This window comes from Gavia stellata, chromosome 4 (assembly GCF_030936135.1).
Source record: "Gavia stellata isolate bGavSte3 chromosome 4, bGavSte3.hap2, whole genome shotgun sequence".
NCBI lineage: Eukaryota > Metazoa > Chordata > Aves > Gaviiformes > Gaviidae > Gavia > Gavia stellata.
In genome coordinates, this window is record NC_082597.1 from 68472242 (window position 1) to 68483834 (window position 11593).

The following is an 11593-nucleotide window of genomic DNA, read 5'->3' on the forward strand; positions in this document are numbered from 1 at the left end:
ATGGGCACCTGTGGTGCAGGGGAGGAGAAACTTTTTAGTGTAGCTGTATAATAGGAATTCCATCCCCAAATTTGCGACAGTACTGGTAAAGAGTGGAACTACTTCACAGCGTCATTCTCAAACAGCTGTAGACTTGCAGGAATTATTTGGTATTTCTAAACACTAATTGCTGCTGCATTTCTTTCCATTTTAAGAACAGCTTCTGTTTATGAGTCATGCAGCTCAAGGCCTTAAAGGAAAAAAAAAAGCTCCAAGTATAAGCTTTACTGCCCTTTTAAAAGGGACCAATCCTGAGAGACTTATTGCGGTGATCTCTTTTAGAGGAGGCATGGCTACGTTTGCGGTTTCTGTAGAGTCAAGAAAGCTGATGCAGTTGTGTTTGTATGGGATTTTAATTTTTTTGTTGTAAAAGTTGGGAGTGGCTTTGAATACAGTAATCCTGAACATCTGCACATTCCCTTCCTAACAGGTATCTGATTTCAACAGTGAGTGCATGACTCAAACATGTGGTATGTATTTCTTTCCTGAGCTATTCTGAAGGCAGCACTGAATTGGAGAGAAACAAGTACAGTGAAATGTGAAACTATTTTCTAGATGTAATCAATTACAGTTAATTATAATTTGTCCTGTCTTCCCATACTGAAGTCAATTGTTGTTCTTTGTCCTGTTGAGGAGGTAAGTGGATAATAAAGGATCTTTTAAGGAAAAAGGGCCAATTAAGCAGTGAAGGTGAAGTAGGAGAAACAGGAATAAATGCTGAATACTTCAAATGTATTTACATTTAGACTGCTTTAAGAGGCCTGACCAGATAAAGCAGTGATGGCAAAGCACAAGGAACAAGGTCCTGTTTCAAGTCTGACATTGATTTCGGGGCTGGACTGAGCAAAGAGTTAGTGTAAATTTTTCTGGTCCAGCTCTACCTTCCAGTAATGCGGTATCATCCTCCTTGTCTCCAGCACTGCACTTCTGAAAAATACTACTGTATTCAGTTTGAATACTGCTTAAAAATTCTTTCTTTGACCTTCTTACTGGAAGGAACAGCTGTTGCTTTGCTCTTAAGTTTAAAACCCACTTGAAGCTTTCTGTTGCCAATCTTAAAGCAAATGCAAGGCTGTGCAGACATGGTGGTAGTCTCTCTAGCTTCCTACTTGTAACTAGTCAGAATGTGTCAACTTTGAGCTTGTTAAACAGGAAATGAGTTGTAATGGTTTGAAGGGTATAGAGGCACAAACAGCTACAAGTGTGGTTTGTTTTTCAAATTTCACGTTTATTTTTATATTGAAAAGGGTTGAAAGCTTATTTAAAAACAAAAGTGCCGCTCCCATTCATTTTACAAAGGGTCCAAGCACTGTCCGAGATGCTATGTGCAGCTCCCTGGCAGCAGTTCCAGCGTGCTCCTGCCACTGTGCCACCCTGTTGCGCAGGCACAGCCGAAATCTGCTGCTGCTGCACAGGAATCTCATATGGCTGAGGAGGAGCAATGGGCTCTGACCCTGTCTGTGCAGCCACAGGGCAGCAGCCACAGGGCAAACGGCTGGGCTGCATGTCAGAGGCGGACACTGCCACAGCTTCACACCCCAGCCTCACTGAAACGGGAGACCACAGCTTGTAGGCTTTGTCATCTGGCCATAACCCACCCTCTCCCCATTTTACTGAAAATCTCTTTTCTCTGTGCTGAAATGCAACACTGAAGGAGAAAGATGCTATGAACTGCATCTCATTTTAAAGATTAATTCTGTTATCATTTCACGCAAATTACACGTAATGTCAGCTTGTAATACAGCCACAAGTCTAGTGCTGCAGAAGCACAAATGATTGCTTGTTTATAGAAAAAGGCATCTAAAACATGTTCATAACCTAAAAGTACATTAAGTTCTTGCTGGCTGTATTAAACTCTTCTGTGTTTCTTCACCATAATATACAGGAAAATCCATTAGTGCATTAGACTTCCTCACATAATTTGAACAGCCAACTGCAGCCTTCTCATGTAATCCAGTATGGAGGTAATGATACCACCAGGTGTCCTATGTAGGTTCTAGTCTCCTTTTCTTCAAGCTTTGACTTCTCCTGTGGGGGCTGCACTCTGCCAAACAGGGAGACAGTGAGAAACAGAAGTTTCTTAAAGCTTTTTTCTACTTCTAAAAGTGCCCTTCAATTCTTTTTCTAGCTCTTCCTTCGTAGGACAGTTGTATGGAAAAACCAGGTAGTTCTCCTAGCCCACTATCACAGCATCTGTAGCCAGGTCCAAGAAAAGACGGGTGTTTCTCCCACTCCAGTTGACTAATTTAACAGCACTGCTTTCAAAGCCAAGACCCATTGTTAAGACAGAACTTGGTCATTTTTTAGTAGCACGTACCTGGGATATGCTGGTTGGCACAGCTGCTGTTGCTCATGATTGTAGCAGATGGCTGCAATTGTGCAAGTCTAGCAGAAGCTTTGTGGTAATTGATTCTGTGAGGTGTCCGGTTACGAGTAGCCATCTGATGACATCCACGGGGTGTTTCAGGTGTCCGGTGTCCAGCTGATGGATCTGCCATTTTGTGACCCATTATCTTAAGATCAATGGTCTCCAAGGAAATGTCCCAAAGTTCAGGATCATCTAGAATGAATGAAAAGGTGGTCAAACCAAAGACGACAGTATTGTACTACAGGAATGTCAGTAACTCCAGGACCAGCCTGCTCTTTTCCTGCAAGTGGTGGCCACTACAAAAGTGAAACTGTAAAGCATCTTTTATGTCAGTGCACAGCAGGGAAACGGTACTATCCCTTGTGCTCTGGACTTAATGTCCAGGCACCATGATGTAAGTGTGACCCCAACAGTAATGGTTATATTAAGACACCCCCTCACCCTCACAAATGATCTGTTTCTGTGCAGTATCACTTGACGAAAAGGGTTTACCAAATAGGTATGACAACTCTCTACTGAAAAGCATAGTGTGAAACTCCTCATGGTAATGGACATCGTTTCCCTGCCACTCAAGCAAGGTTTGTATTGCAAAGATCAGACTCATATTTGCACTTCTATTATTCCAACCTCTTCAAAACTTTTACCTTTACACTGTACTTTGAAGAGTTGATTTAAATGCTAATGATTTAACACACTATTACTCATCGCTTTTTGGCTGACCTGCAAAGAACTCCTCTTCTATTTCTAGTTCCTGTTGTACTGCCGCTGGAGTGCTGTGCTTTACAGGCGGATCGGATATTGCTGGATGGAGGTAACAGAAGACAAGATTAGTATTAGAAATACAGAAGAACCCTTTTGCTCCTTAACAGAGCAAAAGTCTGAAATGATAAGCAGCAGCTGCCACCAAGTCCTCTTTTTTTCCTAGAGCTGGTTATGTTTTGGTAGCAGTATGTGGAATGGTAAGATTCTGTACCTGATGATGGCTAATAAGAACAACTGTGCTACTTTAAACTGGGTTTTAGCCTGTTTATCCTATCCTCAAGTTCCTGCTTACCACACAGCTGTCCAGACTTCCCCATGAATAAAGAGCAATATATTAGTAGCTAATGCAGTATCTATTTGCCTGCAACCACCTCAGTGAAATGCTGCAGCCTCAGCTCAGGTGCAGCACGTTAATGGTACTGACAACAGCTGCTGTGCTGCATGAAGCTTTAGGGTGGTTGGAAAGTTGCAGTTTTAATAATGCAGTTTTAGACCTGACATTCCTGCCACTTTAAGAACATGGGGCAGGGGAAAAGTATGATAATCCTCCTTCCTCTGGTCTCAAAGGTGTGTTGATGGTACCATACAAAAGCGAATGAAACTGGTCAGGCTCCTGTATTGAGGGCAACACATGCCTGCCAGAACCTATCATTAAAACTGTCAATTTTTAATGCCAAGTCTTACCCTGTTTGCTGCTAGGAGTAACTACCGGAACCTGATGCTTTATCTTCATCTGTTCCCGGAACTGTTGCTGTAGCTGCTTTTGTCGCAATTTCCGCTGGTAAGTGGCATCACGCTCACTAGCTAAGGAGTCTGTATTTCTGCCCCTCCCCCCAAGCAAGCACAAAGTTAAACAGGATTTCAGCAATTACATTTTATGAAGAAAAAAATGCACAAAGAAATAACAGCAAGGAAAATCCACTGAACTAGAATTTTATGGCATCTTCCAAATTGGGCTGTCCGTGTGTTTTAAAGGGTACAGTAACTTCTAATATAGCTTATAAAATAAATTTATAATAGCAGTCTCACCTGGAATTATTTGGCTGTTTCTGATCTACCATCACTACAGCAGCTTCTGTCTGACCGGGCTTACAAGTAGATGCCATCTCACAATGTTGTCCCCCTCCTGCATTCTGCCTTTCCAAACAGCCATTGTATCTTGCTTTCTCTATTTCAGGCTCATAGTCCTCTCTTTTAGCTTTGATCAAATCTAACTCAGTGGGTATCTAGTAAAGCAAAAAAAGAAAACATATTCAGAAATTCCCCTCATCAAGTTAATGAAATATGCACAGGCTTTTCCTATACAGTACTGTTGAAAAATCTAGTTTGTTTGCTGAAAGTGGAATAGCACGTTTAGAAAACTGAAATGCATTTTCAGTGCAAAGTCATTCCGTTAGTTAATCGTTGAATTCATGCGACATTGTGCTAGTTTAATAGTTCAGAGCTTCAGGGCAGATAGCCCATGTCTCCCCATAGCGGTGCTCTCTGCAAATGAGAACAGCTGCAGATGATCAATGCAGAATTCTACAGCTTCTCAGCCAGCCTCACAAGTCTGTTGCTGAGCCTCTTAGTTTCACCAGTTCCATTTTCATGCTTGTATTAAAGGGCATGGCAGACCTTTACTCAGCTCTGCAATCATGAGGTCGCTGAGGAAGGTATGCCATTCTCTTTTTATTAGACGGGATGTGTTTTTACAAATTTGTGGCAATGCCACTAATAGACAATGACCCTGGCAAAGCAGAGATCTGTGCCATCTTTCCTTGGCAAGGTGTCACTTTGGATCTGCTCCTACAGGCTGTTAGCTAGACAGAATGGCCTCACAGCTCTAGGCTGACTAGCAGAGTTTGGTAAGTTATAGTATGATGAAGGCAACTTTACTATGAAGCTCCATGGATCAGCAGTTGTAAAAGGCTTACTTTTTCCTCAACGTGCAAGGTAGGTTACTGCCTAGAAGCCGACTGCCCCCAACTGGTACACATCAGGAGCTAACCAGATTAATGTTGGTGGCTGAGGTGCAACCTCAGTAACAGCCAGGACAACTTTAATACTACAAAGACAGCTGTGTTACATCACAGCATACTTCTAAATTGCGATAGCTCTGAAAGAATAGGGTTGAAGTACGGTTGTCACTGATGAAGATGTACATCACAATTTCTTGTCTCTCTCTGGACCAAAGACCTCCAGAAGAAGCATTTCTCCATGGTGTTGGTTACCTCAGAAGGTTCACTGTTTGACCTAGTGCTTCACAGAGTAAAAGTAACTGCAGCTCTTCCCTTGCAAACTGAAACCTACGTGGCTTCTTATTGTTCAGTAAGGATAAGAACCATATTATGGCAAGGACGGTAAGTGTTCAGGTACAGATCAGTTGTACATGCTAATTCTTCATATATTCAAGAGCCACAGTTTGCCAGTAGTATCGTATCAGGTATTTAAAACAAATAAATTGGAGTGTAAATCTTCCTAATGTTATTCCTCATCCTCCAGCTGCCAAGTCTAGTACATCCCGCTCCCATAATTCAGTTGCAAAATTCAGGTACCAACACATTTTTGAAGTCAAGCAGAGGACATTTGCAGGGCCATTTGTACACTGTTCTTGTAGCAAAAAAAAATAGCGCTACTTGTTTTGCAGTTCTGTGGTAAAACTTTGAAGTGACTGGCAAAGCTAAAAGTTGTCCTGGGTCCAGTCTAAACAGTTTGGTTCACCCTTTCTATCATAGATGCATCTTGTATTTTGCAGTGTTCTTTTGGGGAGGATCCAATTTGGTTAACTGAAAATTGAAACCACCTTTAGAAATTACCTCTGCTTGAGACCTCAGTACAAAAACACTGTTACAGAGTAACTACTTGTTAACTATTCTAACCAGAACACTGAGGGGTGAAATACAGGCACACTGTAAATTTTGTTACAGGGTCTGTGCTGAGTGTATTTTCTATCTAGCTGTGATGTGCATTAGGGCCTGGTAGACTTTGAATAGTAGTTAGTAAAAGGACAAAGCAACTATCAATGCATATATTGACATTGCTACTATATGGATTTTGCTTAAAATTAAGTGAAAGTTTCAGTTACAACATGCAGCTTTGGTATGTGACACACCTGGTATTTTTTCTAGGATATCCTGGGCTATGCATATTAAAAACTTTATTTGAAGGAGGAAGTCTTTCTCATGGAAAAGCTTCCTGTTTTCTGCCAGAGCTCTCTAAAGTCTAAAGAACGCTCCTTTTTCCTACTGCCCACTGGATGACATATAGGCTGTCAGCTTGAAAGACTTCAGGACTAAATGAAATAGTCCTGATTTTGCAGGAATGCACAGAGGAGCTGTACCTGCTTTAGGGTAGGTTACACAGATAACAAACGTACTGTCTGCCTACTCTTCTGCCCTGCCCACAGCCTCTGGTTTTATGACCTATTACAGCAACTGGAAATTGTGTCACTGTATGCAGTTATTTCCCATCTTTTTTTTATTCCTGAAAAAGTCCAGTAATGAGAGGAATATGAGAAGTAAGTCTGATTTTTAAAATTCATAATAGTAAAAAGGATTGTGCCACTGACAATGAGAACAAACTGAGAAATGTGTTCTGTTTTTTGCCTTATACAGTGCAAAAGTATGCAGTAAAGAACATGCATGCAGCCTTGACAGACTCTATTCTCTCAAGGATTTCCATTTCACCTGTGTGATGAATATGTAACTTGATACTGGTATCATTGCTGATACACATTTAAAGCAGAAGTGCCTAGATGAGAGCAATGAACTGAGTTGTTGCGACTGACAAAGCTCAAACAGTCTTAAGAACTGCAGCACATGGAGAAAATGGCACCTAGACCGAGCTATTGTAAACAGTTTAGTGCTTCCTGTGGTAACATTTAATCTGCTGTGAACACAGATGTATGCATTATTGGCACTGAACAGAAAGACTGAGAAAACATGTCATAAATGTCACATGAGATCTTGAGTAGGATACTGCTTCTTCGCCATAGTAATCTTGCCTACTGCAAATAGTCAAAATTTAGAGCAGTTGTGGTAAAATGTTGGGGAAGAACTCTGTAACAAACAGTTCACACAAACTAGCAAGCAAAGGCTGTTGGTCTCATAGCTGGGAACATTCAGGGATGATATGTATTCATATAATTATTTGTAATCTTTTTAATATGAAGGACCAGGAGCAGTGGACATCTAGCAGTCCCTGCTCTAACAGCCCATGTACTGCACCTGACGTGGAAGCTTATTCACGGCTCGTAGGTAGTCTTTGTCTAGGATGCAGTTTCCAAGAGCATTCCCAAAGCACCTGAGAAATAAGAGAGCTCACTGTGACTGAAAATAACGTTTAAGTCTCGCTTAACTTCTGAAAATGTACAAGTACTGATCTTCACTTACTTGAGTGCCCTCTTCAGTCCATCTGTTACTGCTTCCTTTCTTGCCTTTTCTAGGGACAAAGCCTTAGATTTTAGGCCTTCACTGACTCCATACCCCACATCTTCATGGTATGACCCATCCTGCAGTAAAATTTTAAAAATAGTAAGTGTAACGGAATTTCTGCACATACAGCACTTCTTGTTAGATGCTGTGCTTTCCTAAGCCTGATTACTGGCTCTTAGCTGGTTGTTCTACAGCAAGGTCAATGTTCTGGACACCGCTAGGCTCTCTGGTGTAGTACAGTACTCAAGGACCACAGTCTGACCTGTGCATGAACTTTCATTCACAGCTTTAGGCAATTGCTCAACTGTATAGACAGAGCAAACAAAAAAATGCACTTACCTTAAGCTGAACTTTCACAAATGCACAGACCCCCACATAGAACTTGCCGTTGTTGAGGTCAACAAAGTCTGGGGGAGGGAAAAGTAACATCCTAAATAATACAAAAGACTTCTGATCCACATTTAGATCTTATTTTGTCCTTTGAGGACATTCATAAACCTGTACCACCCTTGCTGAATGTGCCCAAGATACTGTATCATCTTCTATAAAATAGAGCATGACTTACTTACAAAATATTAACTGTAGTTTGAGAATGCTGACTTGCATATATGCTCTGGGCATGTTACGTGATACTTTCTGGTTATCAGTGGCTAGACCTGCCAATCACTCAACCTTACTACTACATGTATAATCTTAAACATATGAAAAAAAGAAGAGTTGTAAGCGTCACTTCTTATTCAAAGCATAACAATTTTTTCAACTGGAAGAAAAGATTTAAAGTATCAATTTATAAAAACAGCAATGGAAAAGAAACTCTGTTGTCTATAAAAGTAATGTCTTTCCTATTATATACTAGAAGTTTCCAGTCTGCAAAATTTTGCAAATGGTTTTATCCAGGCCAGAGTGCCTGAAGAGCTTAACAGGTTGCAATACAACTTTCAATCCAGAATCTCTAATCCTACCTTATTTTACACCAAAAGCAATGCTATACAATATACATAGGGCACTCTAGTTAGCAGTCTTGCAAGTCTGATAGAAACATGACACGTCTGAAATTAAATGCTTTGAAGTTCCAGTAACTGTACCCTGGGGTCCAAAAGTTCTTCTGTACTGATCTGATCTATTTCTTCAATTGTTTTGTAAACCTGTCAGAGGTGCAAGCCCTTTTTCTACCCAGGAATTTAAAACCAAACTTAACAGAATCTTCTGTCTCTGAATTGCTAAGGAATGACTTGCTATGGCATTATTTGAAAATGATAGAAGTTTGAGGGATCTCAGTCCTTTCTTGACTGAAAAGAGGGGGAAAAAAAGTGGTACAGAATAGATGGAAACCAGTGAAGTAACCTGTTTTATGTCTAGAATCTACCAGCCTGAGGTAAAAAAAGATTTCTGAAGGTGGGGGGGAAGGAAAGAGGTACATTTACGGAGCTTTATTGAGCTACTTTAACAACCAGTCTTCAGCCTAAGCACAGCAGATCTGCAAACAAGGACAATACTCCTCTGGTAGGTACTACTTCAGCTATTGACATGGAAGAAGCATAAGCTTTAAGATCATCTGAATAACATTTTCTAGAACAAGAATTCTTCCAAAGCTTTCTAACATAAAAATCTCAGAACCAGGTATTGGCTAGAAGAAGAATCTGCAGAAAAAGATGGGTCCCTAAAGATCAGAGGAATATTAACTGAGAATATTAACTTGTTAGAATATAAAAATTACAGGTGAGTATGAAAGTTGGCTCAGGGCTGCTGGGTGTTAAATTGTTTAATCATAATTACTTCTGACTGAGTATTCCCATAGAGATCAGAAAACTTGACTAGAATAGCTCAAGAATAATCATAAACACACTTAGAATAATGACCATGACATTCCAGTGCAAGATCTAAAAAGAAAAGAGAAGCTCCATTATTATTCAGTTTCTCTCATTCTTACCAACTGCTAAGACACCTGGAAATTCCACATGCCTCACCCCAGGTTCCTTGAAGTGATCAAGTTCTAGGATAGGTACCCTGGTCCTTATCTGAGAGACCTCAGAGGGGGGCCTGGTCCTTATCTGAGCGACCTCCTTCAGGGCCTCACAGTGAAACGAGAGGTAAGACTTCTTTATCCTCAAGAGATACTCACCAACATTCTGCTGAGTGACTGAATGAGCCCAGCCGTTGAAGCCAAACATCTCATTGGCCAGACTGATTACCTTGTGACCCTCAATGTAACAGACCTGAAGAGAAAAGCATATATACATAACTATATAAATATATATGCATGTGCACACATATATACACGCTTTATTTTAAAGAGTGATTACACACATCATCTTACACTGAGGAAACCCAGGTAAGTTCGAGGTTCAGATAATGTGAATAAAAGGATAATGGTGCAGCTTTAGGTTCACCTTCTTCCAGCAACCGTAATGGGGGTTAAATATGACAACAAATAAAACTTAATCAAAGGAAGGCAGAGCTAGCGGGCACTGAAGAGGGTAAAATGCAGCCAATGTCATACAGTGCTTCATATATTCCCGTTCTGGGAAAAAAGTAAGAAAAAAATTTCAATGTTCCTTCCACAAGTAGATAAATATTCCCTTGTAAAGGATGAAGCACTGAAAAATTAGGTCTGTCTTTAAAGTGTAAAAGGAACCTGTGGCTCAGTAAAAGCCAGAATTTATGCTATGCTGACATTGCTTTCACAGCTGCATATTAAACTACTAGTGGGAAATTAACTTAAAAAAAATAAGGATTATTGTAACTTTTTTTTACCCTAGTTTTCCTGGAAAAAGATGTGAATTGAAACATCTATGCATGTTTGTTCATACCTTTTGTCCTCCTCCAGCTTGCCGACTGCTGATATATTCTGGGCCCAGTCTCTGACGAAGAGCATGCTGGATAGCTTGATATTCACTTGCTGTATATTGATACTTCACAAAAACAAGGTAAGACAGATCTCACTCTCCCTATTTTAGCTCCCCCTCTTCTCCTAATATGACTTCTTTATCCCATTTTTCCACGTACAGTCCTACCAAGAGGTGTATGATCCATTTTTAGAATCGGGATGTAACAGACAAAGAAAGATCTCAGGGTGTGTGCACGCATTACATTTGTGCATTATATTGCGTTTTTTTTCTCTTACTCTTGAAGTATATGTATATAAGCATTAATTATTGAGCTGTGGCAATTCTTTTTCATTTCCCATAACCATCACTTACTTTAGAAAAACTGAGGCGAGCCAGGCCTATTAGTATCCTATTGAAATCTTAATGCACTCATAATTCTAGTGAAGGTTGCCAGGAACACACATATAAGCTTATATTTTACCTCTCAAAAATAAAACGTAGTATCTCTGTGACCAACAAGAAAAGTGTATTTAAAAACTCCAATAAAACCAAAGTTTAAGGTTACTCTACCCTGATACGCCATCAGGGCAGGGAGGATAGCAGCTCAGGCCAGCAGTCAAAATAGGAACTTCTTGAGGAGTGTTCAGCAAATTCCCCTCATGCAGGGAAGGTCCTTTGGATAACTCCAACATCACTGGTATTAGATAACATCAGCATCACTGGAAGCCTAAAATGTTGTAACTTCTGCTCATTGTCTTAGTAGAAATACAATTTACAATCTGTAAAGGTTAGAGAAGCCTAAATGCGTGTTTAAGGATTCCAGCACTAAAAAGCTTGTGTTGCTATGCTCTGATGTGGGACAGAACAGAGATTTTACCACCTAAATCGTAAGTATTGGGTATGCATGTATTGGCTGCCCAGTATTCAGCAGAATACAGAATTCGACAGAGTGTGTGACATGTAAGTTCCAACGCCCGTGAAACCTCTCTAATTTGTATTTGATTCTATTTAAACGTAAAGGAATAACTTTGTCTTTTTCTCACGCTAAAATGTAAGCCTGTAACAAAAAGGCATAAGGAAAAAGGGAGAGCGCACATGCCTATGCCATATTCAGGAACTATGTATAAATGCCTATCATGGAGAAGAGAATTCACCACCAAAAGGTCTGTTCAGTCCAGATA

At 40.3% G+C, this 11593-nt stretch overlaps 1 protein-coding gene across 1 annotated transcript; it reads right to left on the bottom strand.

Moving 5' to 3' along the window:
• Positions 1-1606: 1606 nt before the first annotated feature.
• Positions 1607-10496, bottom strand: RAD52 (RAD52 homolog, DNA repair protein). Its single transcript, XM_009812935.2, has 10 exons — positions 10395-10496; positions 9707-9800; positions 7924-7991; positions 7543-7661; positions 7378-7453; positions 4199-4395; positions 3854-3990; positions 3128-3208; positions 2357-2599; positions 1607-2083 (listed from the first exon to the last, which is right to left on the bottom strand). The coding sequence occupies exons 2-10, from the start codon at positions 9753-9755 to the stop codon at positions 2025-2027; spliced, it is 1029 nt and encodes a 342-aa protein (XP_009811237.2). The 5' UTR covers positions 9756-9800; positions 10395-10496; the 3' UTR covers positions 1607-2024.
• Positions 10497-11593: the final 1097 nt, after the last annotated feature.